We start from the raw sequence: 25,169 nt of genomic DNA, 5'->3' as shown, positions 1-25,169 counted from the left end.
AGTGTTGGCATTGCCTTTACCTTTACCGTTGCCTTTTGCCTTGTATCAGTTGCAAAATTTATTGCACTTAATGGAATTTAAAAGTTTGTTTACTTGGAGCAAGTTGAAAGCCAAGGTAAAACCCGCCATTTTGCCGCCGTGTGTGTGTGTGTGTGTGTGTGTGTGTGTGTGCCTGCTAACGACAATGCCGTTTAAATGAATTTATGCTTAAGCGATAATCATGCAAATTAATAGTTTCGCAAGGGCTAAAAACAGTATTTGATTTTTTTCACACGCATCGCACAGTAAAATATACAAAACTTTTGGACACAAGTAAAAAAAAAGTTAAGAAAATTAAGCAAACCAGTGAAAGAGCATTGGAAAAACTTTGTGTCAGTGTGCGGGGAAACGGTTTGTAGGTGCGGCTATACGAGTTTTCTCAACAATCGGGCCAAGGAAATATTTAATAACTATTTTCGTTTTTTGTGTGAATAGTTCCCTTTGCTTTTAATTCTCTAATGGAATTGTTAAGAGCTGCAGCTGGTTGATTTATGGCTAGGTCAAAGTTTTTTAAGCAAGGATTAAAAAAGAACAAAACACTGAAAAAATGGCAGCCACATCTGCCTTTAAGTTTAATGCAACTGCTCTTTAAATATTTGTTCAACTAATTAGCAAAAGTGTTGCCAAAAAAAAAAATTCGACTATTGCTCAGAAAATGCTGCGCCATTTCCGGTTTATCTCTACTTTGTACCAAAGCCAATTAGACAAAATGGCTGCGACACATTTCCGCTGGTTGGCCCTCTACAGTGAGCATCATGCGTTTGCCTTAGAAGCGTCCTTTCTAGGAGCATATCAACATGCTGTGAAGGTTGTAACGCACAGTGCACGTATACTTGAATACATAGTTTCTCCGATTATTCCAATATTAACTATATTATATTATAAGTAGGCAGACAATATTCGATAATATTTGTTGAGAAATTTTACATAAAGTCCTGGCAACATGCGTTCTTGCAGTCAATAGACTGTTACCTATTTATTTATTTATTTTCCTTGTGTTTTATTGATTCTTCTTCGTGCCGCATTTATAATCATTTTTGCTCTGGGCTTTTGCAACAAATAACATAGTTTTTAACTTCTTCGTTGATTCTTTAGGCTGTGAACCGAGATTTAGCTTTCTTTTCGATAACAATTTATCGCCTTTAGTCGATGGGAAGTGTATTTAGGTAGTCATGCATTGTCAATAGTTTACCATTTAAGTTGGCTTTGCTGTCGCGTATTGAGCATTGTGCTTGTTGTTATTACCGACATACTTTCGCATTTGCTAATCGCATTAATTATGCGTTGCTTTCAGTTGCTGCTGGCCCTTTCGTCCTGCAGGCAAATGGCCAACAAATTAGACAAAGGCAAATGCAGGCGTAGATACGCAAGAGTGCAGGAGATAGATAGTACAGAGGGAGACAGAGCCTAGGCTTAATTACCTCACTGGGGAATTGAACGCAGCAACAGCAATGCCGTAAACGAACAGAAGATGGCATTCTATTTCATTAATAATCAATTAGTTTTTGAAAATAATTATGAGAGATTTATTAAGTGGTAGGGCATGCAAACTTTTGGTCCATCCTTAACTAACTTTTGACAAATTTCTATTGTATTAATTACCAGCTGCACTTAATCAAGTGAAGTGTGTTTGTGTGAAATTACATACGACATATTGCTTTGGAAACTTGGAAAATACTTATTAAGTAAATACATTTTAAGTGGTTGGGATTCAAATCAGGGCTCTTTTTTAAAGTCAAATTTAATGTATCAGCTTATAATATTAGTCTGTTAAGCTTTACAGCTTTACATTTACTACGAGATGTTAATGACAGTTCCATGTTACTTGTGGGGCCATCAGGTTAAAACACGCTGTTAATAACATTTGCATTTCTTCTTAGTAGTTGTGGGTGTTTGTGCGATATTCACGCGCAAGTATTGATATTTTTATATTAATATAAAAGTCACTTTTTATATGATGCGCTGTTAGTAAGATAGTCTTGCCAACATATGCAATAAAATGTAGCACGAATTAAAACAATTCTTTGCTATGTTTAACCGATGGGCGTATGAAGGAGAGAATTAACAGCTGTTAGAAAATTATGTGCTGCTCTTAACATTTGTAGGTTTTGGTCTTTCAAAAAGAACTGTTAAGTGGACTGCGCTGCATTAATAAGTGGTCTGCTCTGTTAACATTTGTATTTGTATAAGACATTAGAAATAAAATACAAGTTTTCTGATTAAATTAGTTTATCTGTAGTAAAGTATGCTCCTCATTACAATTACCTGTTTTGTTGCATTTACTTAAAACTACCTATGTGCTTTCGAATCGTCTTAATCATGGAGTCTGCCTGCGAATTAGATGATTCACGCAGCAACCCAATCACTTCAGAAATGCCACCTGGCGGTCGTCCACGAAGTGACTTGGTTGCCATTGCATAGAGGACACCAGCGCAAGCGCCACGTTTGCCCTCCCAGTTCTCTGGACTGGGATCAAGTCTGTTCGAGAAACATTTTGTTACATTTATAAATACAGATAGTTTTAATACTCACTTTTCCAGCATATCGAATGCTTTGGCAGCCACCCAAAACTCTTCGCATCTGTAGCACTCATTCGCAATTAGCTGAAGCAAAAGAAAAGCCTCTGCATTTGTGTCCCGTGTAATGAACACATTCCAGGCCAGCTCTGGCTGCGCGCAGTGTATGTGACACTTGGACAGGATCATGCAATAGGTGTGCTGATTCTTTATATCCATATCGCTGATCTGTATCAGCAGCTCCTCTGCTTCCTTGTAGTAGCCCGTTGCACATTTGGCCTGGGCAAAGTTATAGTTGAACACATCATCGTTCACAAAGTAGCTGCGTATGGAGTTCATATACACAAGCACTTCCTCAAACTGTTCGTATAGGAAAAATGCCGAGGCCATGCTCTGACGACCTGGTATCGTATCGCATTCGGTGGCTGAGCTGCCCACAAGATGTAGATTTTGCTGGGCCGTCTTAATGTGCTCCTTCTGCAAATACGAGTATAATTAGTGTGCGCTGCATTTTAGGGGCTTAAGTGGACTTTACTGTGGGCTATAATATTTTTTGCTAGGAAAATAATCGAAAAATAAAATTAAAGAAGTGGAAAATACTATATGGGGGCAATATTACTTATTAGCAAAAAGTTACTTCTTGGAGAGGGGTATTTTATACTAGAACTTACCGAACCCAATTGCTGTCCCAATGCCGCATGGACCACACCCTTGAGTATGTACTCATGCGGCGATGTTGGCTGCAGTTGCTTCATTAAGGCATGCGCCTCCTGCACTTCGCCCTGCTTCAGATAGTATATGGCCAGATTGAGGCGCGCTTCGGGCACAATATTGAGGAGACCAGGCAGCACCCTTAGAGCACCCTCACCGTTGCGAAAAACCACCAAATTGTGGCGTATTAAATCCGCACCAAATGTTCCATTATCGGCAATATTTTTGATCTCTTGCTCGGCGACACGTCCGCTGAAAAGGCGAAAGCGATTGCAGGCCTTCAGATTGATGGCAATGGTGCTGTCGCTGTGCTGGCTGAGATACACATCGAGCACCTCCTGGGACATGTCATAGTAGTCCAGCTTATAGAAGCACAAGGCCAGGTAAACGTTGATGGCCAAATAGTTTTTGTTGTCGACCAGCACCCGCTTGTACACATCGATGGCCTCCTGGTAATGGTCGCGCATGTAATGCATCGAGGCCAGGCTCAGCTGCTGCTCCACGCTGGGTGTGCTGAGCAGCACATCCAACAGTTCCGCCCACTGCTGATCATCGCCCAGCTTGTGGGCGAGATGAAAGAGGAGACGCTGCTTCAGTGGCGTATTCGCAGTGCCCTCCATTAGCTGTTGCGCCTCCTCATAGAGGCCCAAATAGAACATGCAGACGGCCACATTGAGCGACAATTGAGGATCCTTGAGTGCCTGGTATTGGTTTAGAGCCTGTTGATAATCACCCAAATGAAAATTGCAATAGGCAATCCATTGATCGATTTGCTGCTGCTGCTGTTCATTTTTCATAGCCGCTTCCTCGCCCTCCTCGTGCTCATCATTGGCGTACTGGCAGTGAGCGGAAATATAACCAATTGAGATACTTAGAGAAAAGCTGTATTTCCATTTACCTCCAGAAAGGCGCGAGCGCCCGTATAGTCACGCCTGATGATGAAATCCTCCAGTGTTGCCGGCGCTGGTGTTTTTCGCTGTTGCTGTGGCATGCCACCTCCACTGGCCACATGCCGTGAGCTGGCCGAATCCGTTTTGCCACGCGAAAGTATCTGAAGTATGTAACTCAAGGAACTCAAGTATCTCATGCATTTCTAGTATCTTTTACTATTTGCAGCTGCATTTCTTACCATTTTTTTTCTTAGACCGAACTTTGTTGTCTATTGCGTTCTCTGGTTTTTATTTTTCTTTTCTGTTGTCCTCGCTTGGGCGCTTGGTTACCGTTACGATTGCGTTTATGGTTGCTTGGCAACCAACATAGCGTCGATAAAGCAGATCCCATGCTCGACTGCACCCGGAGCCAACTGTTGCTGCCCTAACAGCCCATGCAAATGCTATACGCAATTCTTGGTCTTATTTTCATTTCTTGCCTGTGTCCTGTTTCTTGTTTTTATTTTTGCTTTTTCAGTTATTTTCTTGCTGAGGCGTCAAATGCGTTATGCGTGTACACTATGACCAAATACTTCACTTAACTATGTTAGGTAGTTTGCGACGCAGCCAAATAGTTAATCAAATTTTTAAAATTTTATTTTTATTTTTATAGTTTTATTATATCAACAGCATGATCTGCAACTGTTAATGTAATAGCAAATTTTACAGGGACATCTGTGAATCTTAATAGATGATTATTAAATTTACAAATTCAAATCGAGGTAATCATATGTGTTAATGGAATAAAAGTAAATATTAAATGTTAAAATATATATTTTAATGCTAATATAAAACTTATTAATATAATTATTTATAGTTAAATGTTTTTTTTATAAATATTAATGTTTATGTTAATTTAATCGTTAATGTTAATGCTAATGGAAAATAAACAAATTAAAAAATAGGTATGTATATGTATATGTATTTAATATCTGATTCTACGCTGCTCTTTAACATTTAACATCTAACTACTCGAAACTATTTGCCACATGTTAATTTTAACAGAACATATGTTACCAACAGAAACATTTTTATCTACAGATGTTATGCCACAGTTGACATATGTTAATGTTTTTTAGCTTCTGCTTAGTCTCAATTTAAGCTAAAAGCATAAACACTTTGGGTATTTGAAAGGGTATGCAATTACATGGGTACTTGGAAAATAGATTCCATTTCTCGTATTCCGTTACGAGATTTCACTTGTATTCCACTTAAGGTGAGTTCAGCCAACAAGAATAAGGCTTTAGGTATGTCAGTGGAATGCATTGTTGACACACTTGCTTTATTTATAAGGCATACAAACTCATAAATATGCAGTCAGCCTGAAGAAAAATGCGTGCGTCACTCACATCTTTGCAGTGCCGCATGCAATGCTTTTAAAATGTTCACATTTTTTTTGTATTTATATTTTTTCTGCTGGATTTTATCTGCTGACATTGCAGAATGCTAAATGTATTTCACATCTAACGATAGACACCTTTGTGGCAGCTTTTTCCATATTATTGCAAAGATGTGCAAAATCGAACAAACTTCGAAGAACTACTTTACAACTATCTGCTTCGAGGGGCTTAAACATAAAGTCATACTACTTAGAAATAAAGTCCATTCAAGCAAATAAATCTTGAGAAAATAAGTGAATAAACGAATATGTAAGGCATGAGGAAAAAATGACTTGTGCAAAAAAGTAGTCGAAATATTTGTTTTATAAATGAGTTGAATTCAACTGACAAATTAAACCAGCGGATAAGCGAGACCAAAAAACCATCCCTCAATTAATTTAATTTTACCCAAGGTATGCGGGTTTGAAACTTGGATAATAACTGCCTTACTAAACTCATTAAAAATGGATAAAAAGGGTATATTGTATTTGTGGAAAATCCAAATGTATATAACAGGCAGAAGAAGCATCTCCGACCCCATAAAGTATATATATATTTTTGATCAGCATCAACAGTCGAATTGATCTAGCCATGTCCGTCTGTCTGTCCGTCCGTCTGTTCTTGCGTCCGTCCGTCTGTCCGTATGTATGAATGCAAGGATATCAGAACCCAAAGAGCTAGAGACTTGATATTTTAAATGTAGGTCCTCCTAGTGCCTGCGCAGATCGAGTTTGTTTCCGATAATCGATAACTTGCCCCGATTCCAAGTAATCGATAAGAATTGATATCGACATCCTGGTTTTTGGGAAATTTTAGTAAATAATAAGAGCTAGAGTGACCAAAGTAGACAGGAAGCTTCTAGAATAGTATATATTTGCATTTGGTGTTGGAAGAAGAGGGCTCAGGGTATCCCCTAGTCGTGAGCTCCCGACTAGAACCTCTTACTTGTTTCATATACAATCTAAAATAGATTCTCATATTTACTTTCGACCGCGACATGTCAACGAGAATTGAATATAAAACTCTAGATAAAAATGAAAGCAATCTGTTTGCTTCTGCCTACAATATAATAATATGATAAGCAGCAGCAACAACAAAAGCCATGTTTGTTATACAAATGCGGGATATTGTGGAAACAAATTTATTTTCAAGTGCTGTGCAACGGTAACGAGTACTTGAATCATTTTAGTTGCCTGCCCCACAGTGCTAGAGTTCTTGTGTGTGTGTGTGTGCGTTTTGTGTATTCAGAGTGCGCCTTTGTTTATGCTACACTTGATTGCGCTTTTGCAATTTCGCGTTTCCGTTTCCTGTCAAATCAGCCATAAAAAGCAAGTCGGTGCCCCGTGACACCGCGCGCCTATTACATTTCGCAGTCGAATAAACAATGCCAACATCATTTGCACCTCCTTCATTATGGCGCTCGTTATTTGTCAAACAAATAAACAGCAGCACCAAGGGGCCGTGGCGGACTATAGGAGGATGGTTCGAGAGGGGATGCTGTTGAAGATTCCTCACTGCGAAGGCGTGACAGCCGACGCGCTGCTCTACGTGCAATTGTCTCGCTCGGCCTTGATTTTCCATCATTATCATTGTGTTCGTGTTTACATTTTTAGAGCAGCTTCCATATACCAAATCCTCAATACATGGACATGGACGTTGATGGAGGGGGGGCTCGGGAGCCGGTCTTCAAGCAGGCACCTAGTGACAATTTATTGTCATCTCTTCGTTGGCTTCGCTTGATTCACGCTTGTTTTATTTCTGTTTTGTTTTGTTTTTATATTCGAGTATTTGCATTGCCTCTTTCCGTTCTCATCTAGCACTTGGGCAAACTTGTTTTCCTCCTGCTTAAGTTTTTCTTTTTTCTTTTTTTATTTATTTTTTGTAGAAGAAAAAATCACATGAAAATTGCGAACTTGCGAAATGAAGTGCAAAATTCAAACGGAAATTGAAATGGCAAGGACAGAGCTCAGTTCTTTCTAGCGTACTCTCACGCTCTGTCTCTGTAGCCGCTTTTCTCTCACTTTGTATTTCTCCTTTTACTTAGTGCCTTTCCTGCCTCAATTCGTATCTTGGGCACATGTTCCATGCCCACTAGCCTGCAGCTTGCATAGTGTCTTTTCGCTCTGACACAAAGTTGAGGAAAATGGCGATTTTCTCAAGCGAAAACTAAACACTCGAAATGCGAAAATAAATAAGAATGGACATCTTGGCGATTTATTCTTGATCATGATGATGTTCTTACTGTTGTTGTTATTGCTTTGCCTTTACTGAAGCTCAAATGTTGCATGCCACTGAAGCATGCATAATAACTGCACAGTAAACTGCTCTACAAAAACAACTGCAATATGCAAAAACAAAAATTTTGAACATTTCTTGAAACTATTCAATAGCAATGCAACCACAATAAAGTTTAATTTAAAGCTTTGCAAATAATGTACATTACAAATCACAAATTAGACTCTTATATAATTATTTATATAGGATTTATTAGGAACTAAAATTTTTTATATAATTATTTATTTTCTATAGAGAATACTCATTTTTAAATTGTATAAAGGGTTTTTAACCAGACAAGATATGGTAGTCCTAGAGATATATAGTATATTGATATTAAAGCCGATAACTTTTTACAATCTGTTGGGTTCTTAAATAGCTGTGGAAGCACATTAGATCTTGGCAACGAGCTGAGTCATACGTTTAAAAGCCTAGAGTATTATAGTTGAAATACTTTCGTAATATGACGTCATAAAACCTCAAAGCAGATTAGTTATTTCTTAGAGAGAACTTATATTTGTTAACAATCTGTCAAAGCTTTTCAACGAACTTAAAGCGGAGTTATAAAGCTAAAGACCTAGAGTATCAGAGTTGAAATATTTTCCTTTCGTAAAATGACCTTCAATTATTTCATATGTACTTCTTATCAAACAATATGACCTTTAATTCCAGCAGCGAAATGTTTACCCTTAAATACACATAATACTTCAAAGCAGCGCATGTTCGATTCAGCACTTTCACTATTGGAAAGAGCCTTCAAAAATCAACTGATAACTGTGCGCAAGGGCAAGTGGGGGTAATCGGAGACCCTGTAGAGGGGCAGAGGGCCCTAAATTTCGATCAGGCAACTGTTGTTTGCAATTAGGCGCAAATAAACTAAATTGTTTCGTGGTTTGGGTATTTTCGCCTAATGCGAGCCATTTTCCAAAATTTGTTTAACAAACACACACACACACACACACACACACACACACACACACACACACACGCAGCTGTGAGAACCAATCACACACATACACACTTACACACACACACATCCACACAAAAACGCAACACGGGCAGGCACACACACACACACACACACACACTCAAGTGTGTGGAGTGGCCTCTGTGGATGTGGCGATTGCATTATTGGCAAAATGTTTTTGGTAAATGTGTGAAATATTTTTGTGGGTTTTTGCAGGCTGCGCTCTGCCCTCTAATTTGTGTATTTTGTACGATTTGGCGCATTTACATATTTTAATTAAAACACAAATTTTGCCTTTTAAGCCAGGACGAGGGCAAAGTTCGAAATCTAAATCAAATTCAAGTGCAATTTTATCCATGGATGTCAGTTCTGACTGTGGCTTTTTGTGATTTGTGCGGTATCTGTTTACCCTGCACTAATGCAAAACGAGTGCAACAACTTTGTCAAAGGTATTTAGGTATTTAGCGAGATTTTTATACACACCAGGCATAAGTTGGAAAAAGAGTCAATCGAACCTTGAAGTTCTGCGACTTCAACTGTTTGAACCAAATTTTGACAGATCGATTTTCGCATACCCTATCAATTAAGCCTGGAAATTGCAAGCTGATCAGTTACAAGGCTGATTCACAAAAACTATTTAACAAAAGAAAGTTCGGAGCAAAGGCATGCTCTCTTTTTTACAGGGTATTTAATTGATGCGTTTTTTTAGTAGGTAGCTGTTTTTTATTTAGGAGAAAAGTACTTTGTAATTGTTCCAATTAAAAAATGTTTTGTGCATGTCAAAAATTGACTTTAAGCTTATATTTAAAGAAATTCAAATTATAACACATTCGACTCTCAACTTTTGACTTTTTTGACATGCTGGCGGGCCTTTGGTTATTCTAATAAATATTTCAACAGCAATAGCAACACACACAAACACACACGCACACACTAACAGGCAGACATAGTTTACTATCTTCTAAATATTTAAACGCAGCATCAGATCGTAAAAGCAAAATGTATGCAAAGTGCATGTCGAGCAGCAATCGAGACGAGCTGTAAAGAAGAAATACGTAGAGCACGAGCTGGAAAATTAAAATAAATAAAAGTAGACATCGAGCAGAGGCAGCAGCAAACAGGCCAGGCACAAGTCAAAATGCGAGTGACTGATCGACTAGAATATATCCTGTTAATTTCACATTTCTATCCATATAATAAAATACTTTTAATACAAATAATTATAATAATTATTGAATATAAGATAAAGAATTTTAAGATAATATTTTTAAAATTCTGCATAAAAAGTTTGGGCATAGAAATATAATACTTGTAAATGAATTCGATTTGTAGCAGGTTCAAGAGAAACCATCTGACTCTAGCTCTAACATTTTGTGAAATCGTTGCTACATTTCGTAACAACTCTCCCAACAATTTTCGGTTACATGCGCCTTTCTATCATTCAACATACCCCATTTAACCATTTAATTGCTACAGGGTAAAATAAGGGCAGGAAAAAATGCAACAATATTGAATAAAGTTAGTACCTGTCGAGCTGTTGTGTTCCATCGTATGCTGCATGTTATATATACTCGTACCTGTATTTTTACTCACATTTTTACTGCGAGTATTTTGCCAGGGCCAGCGGTGCAAAGCAGTCAATGGGATTCACACCCAAAGCACCCATAGAATCATGCATGAAATAGTGTGCAGGTATGTGTGTGTGTGTGTGTGTGTGTGTGTCTGATTTCTAATATAAACGCAAATATGCAAACATTGTGCTGTGAACATTTCACCACGTCTTTTCACGGCTTGGCACTAACGGAAAAAAAATAAGAGGACTTGGAAATACAGCTGCAAAGATCTCGGTGGGTTGGCAGAAAGTATTCGATAAGGGAATCTTTTAAAATATTTAAAACACTTAAATAACTTTTACTGTTATAAATAGTAAAAATTAACGCACAACTTATTTTTTGAGCCATCATTTCTTAGATAATTCCATAGAGCTTGTGGAATTGTTGATTTAATATCGAATTTCCGAATTATTAACTAAAGTAGTTGGTAAATAATTTCTAGAACTTAAATGACGAGCAACTTTTATTAGCAAGGGATTCTTAAATAAAGTACGCAACGTGTCCAAATGGTTTTGTAGCCAAATATTGCACAATCTCATGCGCACACACACACACACACACACACACACAAACACACAAAATTGCTTAATTTCATGCACATCCCAGTTGTTGCAAGTCCTCTAACAACCTCCTGTCGTCCCGCTGCCGTTCAACTCATATGCCTCGCTGCATGTGCGTTGCCTGCAAGCGCAAACAAATAAAAGCAAAATGCGCCAAAGCCGCAGTAAGTGTGTGAGTGTGAGTGCGAGTGTAAGTGTGTGTGTGTGCGTGAGTGAGTTTGGGTTGCAAGTCTTGTACACGCCCACACAATCAAGCGCCCATTTATGCACTAATTAAAATTTTATCGTTAAATCTTGTTTGCATGCATTGCAACATGCGGCGTGTTGAACCAAGCGACGCCAGATCTCGAGTGGTCCAGCAGCCAGGAGGAGCACATAACTATGTATCTCCCCCTCCCTATCCGTTGCCCCTTAGCCCTCTCATAGAATCTCAGTTGCCCCCATAACTAACCCCACCTCACCCGCGCCTTGCCACTACATTGACTCCCTGCTGAAACGTATGCAATGCGCACATTTTTCGTCGAAAATGTTTGGCAACAGTTATTTGCACTTCCGGCGCTTGCCACGCCCAAATATCCAATGCTATTGCCTCCCGCTGCGCCTGCACAGCTACACACACACACACACACACACGCACACGCAGACGCACCCTTGGCTGGTAGCATTTGCATGTATTTAACGCTTGCCACCAAGCATTTTCATATTTTATTTGCTTTTCGCCAGTCAAATACGCGCACAATTCGCTTCCGATAAGTGCTATTGCATATCTTTCAAGTGCATTATGGCTGCTGCCGGCTGCTGTGTGTGTGTGTGTGTGGCAGATGGAGGGGGAGGGAGACGGGGACGTCGGCGTTGGTGCTCAGAGAGGTTGCATGTTGCTCAGTTACTGCTTACACGCTGTTATTATAGTCGACCCATGGCCAACAATTAAATATGAATTGCATTTGGCGCACTGGCTGGCAATGTGATAAAAATTACAGAGTTTTGTCATTTTTTAGCAGAGATCTGTTTCCCACAACATTAATTTGCACACTCATACACACACGCAGCTGACATTAGAACACTCAAAAATTGAGTTTTATAAAAATAAAAAGCCCATTTAAATATAAACTCTGTGCATACATGCGCCAAACTAACTGACCGAAAAAGAGCTGAAGCTAACTTTTCGCGCTGTCAACTTTTTTAATTTAATATCAAATACGCAGCGTATACGTAATTTTTGCGGCTTTAAGCGGTAGTTGTGTGTGTGTTTGTGTGTACTTGTGTGTGTTTTGAATGTGGTCAGAAATTTAATTAAAATGTTTCATGAGCGAAATTTCAAATTCAAATTTCAAATTGCATGCAAAATGAATAATTGAATGCAACACGACTAGTTGAAACCAGTTTGAATGCTTTTTTTTCTTAATTTTTGTCAGCTTCTGTTAACAAAATTCAAATGTTTGTTGTTTTGTTGTCGGTCAATTTGAACTGACAGTCAAAATAATCAAATTACAACAAATGTATATTTAACAAAATTTTGAATTTAAGTTTATATATGCAAGTGCATTATTTATTTAAACAAATAATTGAATCGAATATTTAAAAAGCTATGGAGTGATTTTTCATTTTAACAGCGGAAATACTTAATATTTAAAATAAAACATGAATGTCATTGCTGTTACATTTGTGTGTTATTTGAAGATTTTTATATAGATTTCAATTACAATTTAATTCTATGTCAATTTGAGTTGAAAATAATTATTATGTAAATAATGTACGCTGTAAAAGCTTATGATATGTTAAATACCTGTAAAGACGCCAACGCTGTTAACACTGTTAACATGTCTGCAATTACAAAACAAATATTTTATTGGTTTGCGGTTTCATTGTGCATTGCCTCGCCTTTAGTGGCCAGCATGTATGTAAATTGTTTGAAAACCTATTTTAAAAAAAATATTGCGGTTAGCGTGAAGGCCAATTAAAGAGCCAAGTTTTGAGACTGAAAGATACAACTAAACCTTAACATTGCCAGCGTCACTTTAACATTTTTAAAAATGTAATTGTCTCAATATTGTATTTATTGAAAAATTTATCCGCTTATTATTTGTAATGGTTTTTAATTATTTTGTCTGTCTGCCTGTCACACAACCACACACAAAACAACCGCGAACAATTTTCAAATTGAATTTGAATTGAAAACAATTTTAAACAGGTAAAAATATGTTAATAGCTTTTGTCAGGATTTAATTTTATTATGCATGCACATCTTTATCCTTTAAATTCTAAAAATTTTTATTTAAAATCTTTTTTTTACAACTGTTTGTATGGCAAGTGCCAAAGTCTCAGTTTGGCAACGCCTGGGGTCATCATCTCTCGCCGCTTTATCAGCTTAAGAGCTAAGCAGTGCCACGCCCATTTTGAAGCAACATCACTTGGGCGCCCTAAAAAAACTTATTTATTACCTTTGTTTAGACTTTATATAACACTCGAGCTGATGGCACTTGAGCAAATGGCATTAGCATTGTCTTCTCTCTCCGTGCTTGGGTGGTTGTCATTATTGTTGTTGTCGTTCTTGTTGTTGTTCTTGTTGCTGCTGCCGTCTTGTAAGCTTGAGATACTTCCTTATCATGGCCACAGGCCCCGAAGTAGATGAAATGTTTTCCTTGGTTTGCCACTTGGCGGGCCGCTCCGCTTGATTTGTGCGCCTCAAGTGTGCGGCGGGGAGTTTGTCTTGCGTCTTGTTTATGCGCCTCGGAGCATGCTGTGAAAATTACATATCTCTTGCATGTAGTTATTTGCTTGTTTTTGCTGTTGTACTTGTGGTTGTCTAAGAAAACACTGATGATGCTTTGGTGTGAACAGAGCAGCTTGTTAGATAGCTGACAAAGAGTCAATAGTATTAGCCTTATCTAATAGCAATTGTCGTTCGGATTAGGGTTGTTGATTTTAAAGAGATTCAATGATTGGTTAATGCTTGATAATTAATACTCTCTCCTATAGTAAGGGCACGGCTATTGATAACTTGTTAGATAGTAAGAAAAATCGATAGTTTTTGTGCTTAAAACTCCAGATGAATACACTCAGCTATTGAGAGTATTTTAATTTTATACACATAGCAACCAACCAATACTCTTTTGTATTGAAGCTTATTTATTTAAAAATACGTTTGTGTATTAAACCAATTATCGTTCTAAATTATTGCTATTATCGATAGCTATCGATAATAAAATGTGCGAAATACCTGCGAACTTTTTAACCTCCGATCTGGTGCATCATTTGCGAGGCGACAAGCCCAAATTTGAGTGGGTAAGTAAGCAGCAGTACAGAATCAAAAATCAAAAACGGGGTCTCTCAACTCTTATTACTTGCGCAGAAACCGCAGCTACAACTGAAGAAAACCTGGACGCGTCCACGTTTCATGTTCGTGTTCGAGAATGGGGATCTCAATACGGCAGCGCACTGCCTGGCGGAGCGTATGCACGAACCCTTCGAGCCCTTTCCCATAGCCAGTGTGGCCGTGCACCAGTCGGTGCGCGATGATTTTATTGAGAGCGTACGGAATCGCTTCCATCAGGTGAAGCCACACGTGGCCACGCATCCGAACTTTGAGCGTACCCTAAAGGAACTGGAGTATGGCGGCGTGAAATATGTGGCTGCGCCCGAGGAAAATGCGCCGCTCATTGCCAGTCCGATTATTGTCACGGACAATGTGACGCATCTGTTCTTTAGCAGCTGTCCCACAGGTGTTGTCACATTGAAGAGTTTCGATACCATACGAAGAGCAGCCGATATCTTTGTCCACGAACAGCCCCAGTTTGATGCAGTGCACGTATTCGATGAGAGCATCACGAGCGTTTATGCACTCGCGTCGCGTGTCAGTTGCGTTCAGTTCTATGTGAACTGTATCGAAGTCTGCATGATGCCCATTCTGCCATTCTATGGCATGAGGCAGGCGCGCGCTCTGCTGCAGAATGGCTATCACTATGAGACCCTGGAACTGGGTGATATTTGGCGTATAATCGTCTTTCCCTATACGACCACCTTTGTGAGACACTGCTGCTGTCCGCAGGGTCAATGCACTTGCAACATCACTCACGGCATTTGCTGTGAATGAATGGTATCGAGCTGTTGTTGGGTTTTTGGAACATTTGCGCACATCTTTCAACCCAGCCGGCAGTCAGAAAACCTAAACTAAAATAAAAATCCGACTGTGAACTTAAGAAATTTCCAGTTTCTAGCTGGCAATTTTACTGACAACACATGTGCCACATAATTTTCGCGGTTGTTGGCTTCCAATTGGCATTACAGTAGAGACTCTATACGTTGAACTAGTATTGTTAATTTAAGAATTTTGGTTGTAGGTTACATCAAGTGATCAATAAATTTTAAGTATATTATGTCGGTTCATTCTTATGGAATGGGCTTTTGGAAAATATAGCGGCTGTCAAGTTAACATTGGACAATATAATTTAACTAACATGCACATGAAAATAAAACATAATTGAAATGCGAATTTATTAAAAATATTTATATACAAGAAAATATGGCAAAATCGCGCTTTACATAGAATTTTTCTTTATCATTGAACTGTTGATAATTTGAAAAGCTTAACTTTTTTTGATTACATTTTATTAAGTTTATTTGATAGTAAATGTCTTTTGCATTAGAAAGCTTAGTTCTTTGTTTTGATTATATTAAATGCTCGTTATTTGGCTTTCACTGATGGCCAGTGGCTGCGCTTTCCGCTTTGACAGTTGTCCTGGCTTTGACTATATATAATAGTGATAGTTTGGCCTTCATTGATGGACATCACTGTACTTGGCCTCTACGACTGTAATTTGTCTGTATTTATCAGCCCGTGTCTGCGCCTTCCGTCTTGACAGTCTCAGCTGCCTGGTACACATACATATGTCGCAGACTGTTTGGCTTTTAATAAAACTCTACACAGGGCTCGCTGCTGCGGAGTGCGAGCATTCGCTGCAGCAGTTGGTTAGCTCTTCCTACCAAAAGGCAACGATTAAACTGGCAGCCAGCCATTAGTTGCGGCTGCTGTTGCTGTTGCTGATGCTGATGCGGCAGCTTGTCGCCAGTCATCGACAGCTTGGGCCACCGTCGAGTTTTTGGCATTTTGTGAGCCAACTTGTTAATGAGTTTGCCTTCAAGAACGGAAGAGAGCCCAATCTTCGAGATGCTACTATATGTCAGGCCTAAGGGCAACTGCAATCTTCAAACCTTCAACAGTTTTTGGCAATGAAAAGCAAATGTTGTTGCACTGTTTGACAACTAGCTGTCTGTCTGAAATTCTGTCTGGATGTCTGTCTGGATGTCTGTCAATTTGTCGTATGACTGTCTGCCCATTCGCATTTGTCAGTTTTGTCTGCATTTGTGATTTGAGTTTGACAGATTTTGGCTGTGCTTCAGCAGCGTCTGCTGCCATTTTATAGTTTTCCCGGTTATAAATGCAAAAAAAAAAAAAAACAGAAAGCAAAAAGCAAAAAGTAAAAACCAAGTTTGCAAGTGTTTCGAAAAACGCTTTCACCAGCTAAAAGATTAAAGTGGAAAAACAGATTATGCTTAAGTAAAAAAAACGTTCACTTTAGATACTTACATTTATATACGATTTAGTCATCCAGCTTAGTATGAAAAGTTGAATCGTATCAGATATTTACACAGCTTAATAACTAGCATAGGATTTAACCTTAATAAAGTAAGTGATTTGATTGAGAAAACAATTGAATGGGATCTGATATTAATATACTTTAAGTTTTAAGTCAGTTAAACCACAAATTTCCATTGGGACTATAATATATTAATTTCATGTGGCCGGAATATCAGATGAGGTTTCTTATATTATTCTCTGATATTAATTATAATACTCTGATATTTTATTATACATATTTGAAATAAATCTCATTTCAGCTGTTGTTTGATTATTAAAGCATAGCACTTCAGCTGAATGGGAATACTGAATTCCAGTATTGTTTTAAAGGTTAATAGCAGGACTACAGTATACCAAACAATAATAGGTTAAAATGTTTTTAAGAAATTGTTCACTAAAGAGTCTAATAATATCTCATCCAAATTGTATATCCGATCTTAGATCGGATCATATCTCGTATAAAGTAGAATCATTACTATACAAATCTATTAATATTCTATCTCTTTGTTTCTGATCTTATATCTTAACATATCTCATTGTATTACTTGGTAATAAATAATTAAAGTATTTTTCTTTTAATACAAGACTCTCCTAATCTAGACAAATTCTGGACGAATTCGTAGCGAAAACGTTTGTCAAAACGCTTGCAATTAAATATTTTATGAGTGGACTGTGAAAAAGCTTAACGCAGCTGTTTATTTGTTTGCCTGGCCGTCTGGCATTTGGCTATAAATTGTTATTTATGTCTGGCGTTGGCGGCGCTGCCACGCCCACTTGCCAAACACGATGACCGCCTGCGGCCGTAATTCTATTAAGCTGTCGAACTTGAAAATTTTCGACCATGTCGCGGCTCAGTCAAAGCCACAGATTTCCGTTCGATTTGTTGTTTTCATTTCTATTTTCACGTTTTATTTTGTTTATTTTTTGGCTGAATGCTTTGAAAATGTTACGTCCGTGACTTGCAGTACTGAAACGCCGTGGCCAGAACTGGAGCAAATGGTGGCCTATGCCGCAGTTTTTGGTAGCCATATTGCGGCGGCAACTGCCAGACACCGCGCGGCCTCTCTGGGCCAACAAATGCAACAGCAACACAACATGAACAACCGCAACGGACACTTGTCAACGGCTGACGTTCTTGTTGTAAGCAGTTGATGTATGTGATGCTTGTTGTTGTTGTTGTTATTGATGCTGTGGTTGTTTAAATGCAGTGTTAGCTGTTGGCTCTTTCGAAATTGAAGTGTGCCTGTCCTAACTTAAGCTAACTTAAAGTAAAGGCTTTGAGTACCAAGAAGAAAAATAAACTTAACCGTTAAATGCAGACTTAGTTTTGAGTTATGTTCATAAAAGCGTGCTCGTAAAAGGGTTTGAGTACACGCTTGGTTTTGCAAAACCAAAAAAACATTTTTTAACAATTGTTTATTCTGGCAAAAATAAAACTATAATATAAAAGCCAGCTATTTGACTTAACAAAACGTTTGACTGATCAGAGTATAGAAATCGTACTGTTGCAAAAAGCCAAAATATCTAATTGGACTCGTCTCGGTGCTATATGAAACCCAAATCGCAACTGACAACATTTGGCCCAGGAAAACATGCAACATTCACAACAAATGGAAAAAGAGCAACAAAGAGCAACAGTAACAACATCTGGCAATCAATTCAAAGCCACTGTTCAAATACAAGAACAATACGAGGCAAATACACAAGCGACCGCAACAATTTGAAAAACATTACCCATACGCCATGTGCAACACACAAAACATTGCAGCAAGACACCGGAAAAACCAAAAACCGAGAAGGGGAGAGAGTGAGTGCAGATGTGCGAGTGAAGAATCGGAAACAGAGGCGCTTGCGGTACAGTAAAGCCCCCTGTGGAAGCGCAGTGTATTTTCAACACCTGCTGGTCAAACAAATCGTGTTCATTTTGGTACAAACACTAATTTCGACAAGGTGCAAACAAGCTGACGTTTCCCGAGTCTGGGGATGTGAGCTGCGAATGGGTAACAGGAAAACACACACACACTCACACACACAAAATAGACACAACACACTTACACACACACATTCACACAATGGCATGTCACGTGCTGCTGCTCTGGTTTGGTCTGGTCGGAGTTGTGTCTGTGTCTGCGTTCGGGCCTGTCGTCGACAGATAAAATGCTTTTTTGAAAAATGTAAAATTGCATTTGTAACCGCATTTCATTAGAGAAAGAAAGTCAAGCGTAAGGTAGCAGCATAACCAGCAACAACATCGGCAGACAGCGGCACGTAGCCCAAAAATGCCATTGGGCTAACACAAACAACAACTTGCAGCCGGTAGCCGGCAGCCGGCAGCCGGCAACGTGCAACATTCAACCTGCAACAGGGTTCGCATTCGCGACAGTAAGCCTTGCGTCACGGTCAGCGGCCAAGCAACAGCATTGCTCGTGGCAGGATGGGATGATGTGGTGGGCGGGGCAGGGGTCGAAGGTTACAGTTGCCATTTTTGTTGCTGTCAGAACATAAATATGGCCGTCTGCTGTGCGAATGAGCGCGAATGTGTGTCTGGCTGCTCGTTTAGGCCTTAAATATCCACCCGAAATGTTGATGCGGGTATTTGAGCCTTGTGTATGTGTGTGTGTGTGTGTGTACTATGTGTACGAGCGTGTGTCAACGTATGATTTGATAATCATTCTAAATCATGCGATAGAATGCAGCTTACAGCAGATTCATAAACAGTTGGGCGAGATTTGTGATTTCCTGTTGCGTGTCCATTGGAGATGGCAAAGTCAACAATTTGCTTCAAAAAAAAATTACAAACAAAAAATTTACATGTGAAGTTAGCCGGGTTGTGATCAATATTGGTCAAATCGTTCTACATCAACTAGATTACGTTTTCTGTAAAGCTCTTTGAAGCACCTCCCGTTCTATGGTCAGCTTATTTTGCCTAGAGCTCCAGATTTGGAAGGAAGCTATAACCACCTCAGAATTATTAGCAATGAAAAGATGAAAAGGTTTTAAACTAAAATTTTAAGTTGATTGGTTTGAGGCTAAATATTAGTAAATATCAGTAACACGGTCTAAACATTTTGAGAATTGGTTTGGGGTTTGTTGTTCTTTTAAAAAAGTATTTTTGTAATTACCTTGAGGAGTTTTATTACTAGGCAAAAATTTCAGAGCTGACGGCCTTGGCACTTTTATTACACTCTTGCCGTGAAGATATTGACAACTTATTATGTATCTGCACTAAAAAGTATAAGAAAGAGACGATATATTTGGCATGCTGAAGAGCTTAGATGATGAATATATTTTACAAAGCAGAAACCCATTTCCCACATTTATCCTGCCTCTAACAAAAAGACGGACAGCTTTAAAACTGAGAGTAGATCGCATAGAAACAGGACGGACATGGATATATCAACTTGGCTGTTGATGCTGATCAGAACAATATACTAAATGAGATCGGAGACGTCTCCTACTATGCGTTACACAAGGGTTCAAAGATAAAACTAGCCTGTTTTGATGCCCGACTTTCGCTCTTGACCTCACACTTTAAAGGCGTCAGCCTCAATTTGGATAGTAATTTATGCTTATGTTAGCAGGTAGCTTTGTATATGTGGAACTAAACGTTTATTAAATATTTAAGTTATAATAAAAAATATGGACCAGCAAACAGGTATTGCACATTTATCGCATCGTTCGTGGCTAAAGTTGTCTCGTGGCATTGTACTGTTCGATTGACTTTGTTATGTTGTCCAAAATCTCCTCAAGCAAGCAAGACGTCACACCGCAGACATCCCAGCTAAATAATCGGATAAATAACAATACCAGCAGAACTATAAACAAAGGCGAAGCCATTGCCACCACAATGCGTCCCAAAAAAACCATCAAATAGCAGGTAATTGCAATGCTCAGCGTAAAGGCTAAGATGCGGTCTAGGTCATCGGGCCTTTCGCCATCTTGTTGAATCCAAAATCTTAAGTATTCCGAAAGTGATCGATATTCCGAATGATTGCCATCTGTTAAGCTCATGCTTGGAATAAAATCAAATACATAAATAATAAAAAAATAGTTGAAAAATGTTGAATTAAAATAAAACAAATGAAAATTTAGTCAGGGCTGAAATGCTTAACAAGGCTAGCTTGAAATTCGAGCCAGTAACTGTTCAAAGCCTGTGGCACAGACGCCTTGACAAGTGAATGATCGGAGCACAACTGTATGCCGCAAGGCGACCAGGCTCAGACAGCCAGCAACCGGCGGCCGTCGACAGACAGCAGGCGACAGACAACAGTCATGATGGCCCGGACTCGTTGACAAACCGCAAAATGGGTCCCGACAACAGACGGGCCAAAATGGTACTCAAAAACTGAAAAGCAGCGTTTACCAATACAGCTAAGGGGGCTTGTACCGTGGCTGATGTTGGTGTCTGTGCATAAATTCCATCATATGATATCAATTAGTGATAGTGCAGTGCGACTCAAATGTCATTTGCAGGAATTCGCATATTTTAAACGTGACACACGACAAACCCACAATTCAAACATACAGACCGAAACCAGCGGACAAGGCATGATATCTCGAAAATGAAGGGCACTTTTTTATGGCCCATAGACCCAGAGTTTCCACGAATATCAAAGGTATGTTGAATATGTGACAACTTCGGTAATCTGGAAAATATGTCAGCTAACTTGAAAAATGTTTTAAAGAATGGAAATTAATTCGTTGTTATATTTTTTAAAATTGTAATATAAATTTCGTTGTAGTTTCTAGAAGTTATTTGAAGTTCAAATTAAAAATCTCTAAATTCTTCCATCAAAAGATAATTGATTATGAAAATAAACCGATTATAAAGCGCTGCATACATTAATTTAGCGAGTTTGTTACATTTTTCGTAATTATAAATTTTCCGTAATATATTTGCAGATATTTAACATTATTATTATTAATTTGGTTATTTTTAATAATGCTAATTCTATGCATCACATTGGGAGCGAAAACTGTTGTTGTTTCTGTTAATAAAACTGTTAATAATACATTAACAATGACAGCTTTGAAATGTTCGCGTTGTGTTTAAATAAACTGTACTTGGAAGTAAAATGCATATTGATGCCGTTAAAGAAAGAATGAAAGAGCATTCGATATTCTACGAACTCTGTTTGTTTAGTTGCTGCTCGTGATTTTTTTGCTTGAACTACATCCATAAAAACCAAACACAGTAAATGGCCAAACGACCCGTTCTGACATGGCCAGCCACATAAAATCAGCTCGCCCGCATTGGCAGCAACAATGGGACGCGTTCAACGTGCTGCATGCGGCAGCGTGGCATATGAATATGCAACGATGCCACCGATGATGACCACGACGAGGAGGTGCTGCAACGGAAATGCATGCAGGTGCAATCTGTACCGGACTCAGTGACAGCAATGGCTGCATGTCAACGTTAGCCAGGGCTTGTGGCTAGGCCATGGCCAGGACATGCCATCCACCGGGGTCTGGCCAATAAAATTGCAGCCAACTGCAGCTGGGAACGATTTGGTGACCATCGCACCACACACAAATTGCATTTGCAGTTTTTATCGCTCCCTGTGTCGTGCGGCTGTGTATTTAATTTGCTTTTTCAGATGCCACACAAGGAAAAAATTTTAAATAAAAAAAAAAACCACGGTACTGGTACTGTTAGGCTTGGGATGCCAATGATTTAACACTCTTTCAGTCTTGTAGTGTATCCAAAAATTAAATTTATTCTCCAACATATCTATTTCAATTATAAACTGTTTCGATTGGCAGTTTTTAAAGCATTTAAAAGCATGTTTGCTTATAAAACTATAAATTCTGTTATTGATTCTTTTATTGATTCTTTTTTGATGAGCTATATGATATATTGATACCAAGGTAGCAAGTTCTTAACTTACGTTTAATAGCAATTCTACATAACATTAAGGGCGCAGGGCAACATGAGTTCAGATAATCGTTTATCGTTTCTTTTTTAATAGCGTAGTTATGACACCCGGTGAAAGAGTATACAGTTCAAATTTTGGCATCGAGTGCAATATTATTATATATATATATATTTATATTGTTGGCTTATTGACACATGCAATGGGAAATTAATGCGCGAACAAATGTGAAAAGTTGCCAAAATTGTTTGTTGGCCTTTTGTAATTGTTGTGGTTTTGGTTTTTGGCCAGCGCAAAAGGCAAAGCGAATTTTTGCGGTAAAGCAAATTAAATATATTCATTTGAGAGCTTTAATAAGTATTTGTGGTCTTAATTGAAATTTGATTGAAAAATATTGATAATGGATCGAAAATAACTCGAAGTATTATCGAACTAAGTCTCACAGCGTTAAGAGTTTATATCTGGGAACTTTGAATAAAAGCTCTCGACTTGTAGGCTTCATAAATCAGACAAGTGTCAGCTAGTTGTAGTCCTCTGCTCTATCGAATAGCTTAAAGATCTTTCAAAGATTCATAAAGCATTTGAATTGTTCTGTTAGTCTACACTTAAGCACACTTACAGCGAAAAGCTCAACTCTCCACTTGAAACTTAAAGCAAAGGGGGCCCTCACTTACGGCTAGTCGCATTCTAAATGAAACACCTATTAAAAATGTATGTCAAAAAACACTTTTGTGTTGTCTGGAAATTGTAGCGTGATAAAAAGCGCCACTCAATTGGCCTCCTGTTGACCTTCGACAGTGGAAACATATTGTACTGCTGCTCAGGTGACAAGCTCCCGCGCCATCACCTTTCAGCTCGTTCGCCCTCGGGCATACACTTTTACAATTGTACAGGTGACCCCCAAAACGCGAGGGCCATAAAAGATATTTTGCCTTGCTGAATGGTTTTTTAGTAATTCTATTTTTATTTGCAAGCTATATCACTGATGTTGGGTAATGGATGGAGGGAGGCGGAGGAGCTGACGCTGAGGGGTAGTTGGCCTTTGGCCGTTTCGGTTCGCTGACATTCGATTGTGTGGCGCTTTTGCTGATGTTGTTGCTGTGCTTGTTGTTGTTGCTGTTTTTGCTGTGGTTGTGGCTGTGTCGTCTATTTTCAATTGTGTCCGAGATGTATTTTATACCCTGAACCCATTAAAAATGGTTATAAGGGTATATTGTATTTGTGCAAAATCCAAATGTATGTAACAGGCAGAAGGAAGTATCTCCGACCCCATAAAGTATATATATTCTTGATCAGCATCAACAGTCGAATCGATCTAGCCATGTCCGTCTGTCTGTCCGTCCGTCTGTCCGTCCGTCTGTCCGTACGTATAAACACAAGGATCTCAGAACCTATAAGAGCTAGAGAAATTTTAGATGTAGGTGCTCCTAGTGCCTGCGCAGATCGAGTTTGTTTCCGATAGTCGCTAACTTGCTCCGTTTCCAGGCAATCGATAAAAATCGATATCGATAATATGTTATTTGGGCAATTTTGGTATATAATAAGAGCTAGTGTTACCAAATTTGACATATAGCTTCTTAAATAGTATATATATATATATGCATTTGATGTTGGAAGAAGAGGGAAGAAGAGGGGTATCCCCTAGTCGGGAGCTTCCAACTAGAACCTCTTGTTATTAAGTCGATTGGTATGTTAGAGATGTTAGCGTGACATAGAATGTGTGTATTTGTATAATAAAAGTAGTGTTTATGAAAAAAATTGTGCAAAAAAGTAATTGTGATAAGTATAATAAATGATTTATAAATTTTTATAATTTTTGAATATATTAACATATTACTTTTAAATGAATTTTGTTCTGCTCCTCTCACTGGATTTAAATTGATTTTCTCGAGAGAGACTCTTGATTTGCTTTTCTCCTTTCTGGCATATTCTGAAATGTTTCACAAGCGGCACCAGTTTGACAAAATTAAAAAGTAATACATATTTGTATAAGATGCGTTAATGAAATATTTGTTTGCAACATGAAAAACCGCCATCGTGCACCCCGTGACAGGACTGACTGTCATACCTATGGCCCTTTAGTTAATTTGTACGTTTTTCTATTGCAAAACAGAAAATATAAAATATATGCTGTCATTTGTAAGGATGGCTTTTCAGTTGCAAAAAAGAAAAATGGTGAAATTAATAAGCCGCAGCTTATGTCAATGCCAGTGGCTTATTACCGACACTTGCCTCACAATTTTTATATTAAATTATTTTTTTTCACTTCGATTTTGTGTGCGAATTAATTTGAAGTGTGGCGGGCAACACGGGGAACTCCATTCAAATCTCAATCGCATGGCAATAAAATCGAAATTAACTTTGCACAAAGGCGTCATAAAAAGCATAAACGTTGCTTTTTTTCCGCTCTCCCTCTGACACAAACTTAATTTGAAGCAAAATATCAACAAAAAAAGAAAACGCTTTGTGTGGCGGGGAAAAAGAAAAAAATTGTTGGCTGATTGCGCAGGTGGCTAGCAAAGGCAGCTGCGGGAGCCGAGCGGGCTGCAGACTTTAAGCCACAGGTAGAGTGGCAAACAGTTGATGAAATTTTTCAAAAAAAAAAACCCTCTCTAAGCGAAATAAATTGAAAATCGAGTGAGCAGCAACAAGAAACAGTAGCCTGGG

The 25,169-nt window shown here is 38.5% G+C and overlaps 2 protein-coding genes and 1 long non-coding RNA gene across 3 annotated transcripts; 1 reads left to right on the top strand and 2 right to left on the bottom strand.

Annotated features, from left to right (window-relative positions):
- Nucleotides 1-1,583: 1,583 nt before the first annotated feature.
- Ttc26 (tetratricopeptide repeat domain 26) lies at nucleotides 1,584-4,474 on the bottom strand. Its single transcript, XM_002056261.4, has 5 exons — nucleotides 4,396-4,474; nucleotides 4,165-4,317; nucleotides 3,227-4,102; nucleotides 2,572-3,032; nucleotides 1,584-2,517 (listed from the first exon to the last, which is right to left on the bottom strand). Exons 1-5 carry the CDS (start codon nucleotides 4,396-4,398, stop codon nucleotides 2,319-2,321), a joined length of 1,692 nt encoding a protein of 563 aa, XP_002056297.3. The 5' UTR covers nucleotides 4,399-4,474; the 3' UTR covers nucleotides 1,584-2,318.
- Nucleotides 4,475-14,085: 9,611 nt separating this feature from the next.
- LOC6632483 (uncharacterized) lies at nucleotides 14,086-15,480 on the top strand. The gene is made up of 2 exons (XM_002056260.4): nucleotides 14,086-14,273; nucleotides 14,341-15,480. The coding sequence occupies exons 1-2, from the start codon at nucleotides 14,196-14,198 to the stop codon at nucleotides 15,079-15,081; spliced, it is 819 nt and encodes a 272-aa protein (XP_002056296.1). The 5' UTR covers nucleotides 14,086-14,195; the 3' UTR covers nucleotides 15,082-15,480.
- Nucleotides 15,481-15,527: 47 nt separating this feature from the next.
- Nucleotides 15,528-16,863, bottom strand: LOC116650334 (uncharacterized). The gene is made up of 3 exons (XR_004303309.2): nucleotides 16,726-16,863; nucleotides 16,576-16,665; nucleotides 15,528-16,509 (listed from the first exon to the last, which is right to left on the bottom strand). It is a non-coding gene; the product is annotated as an uncharacterized lncRNA (long non-coding RNA).
- Nucleotides 16,864-25,169: the final 8,306 nt, after the last annotated feature.

This window comes from Drosophila virilis, chromosome 2 (assembly GCF_030788295.1).
Source record: "Drosophila virilis strain 15010-1051.87 chromosome 2, Dvir_AGI_RSII-ME, whole genome shotgun sequence".
Taxonomy (NCBI): Eukaryota; Metazoa; Arthropoda; class Insecta; order Diptera; family Drosophilidae; genus Drosophila; species Drosophila virilis.
This window is presented reverse-complemented; position numbering and strand designations above follow the sequence as displayed.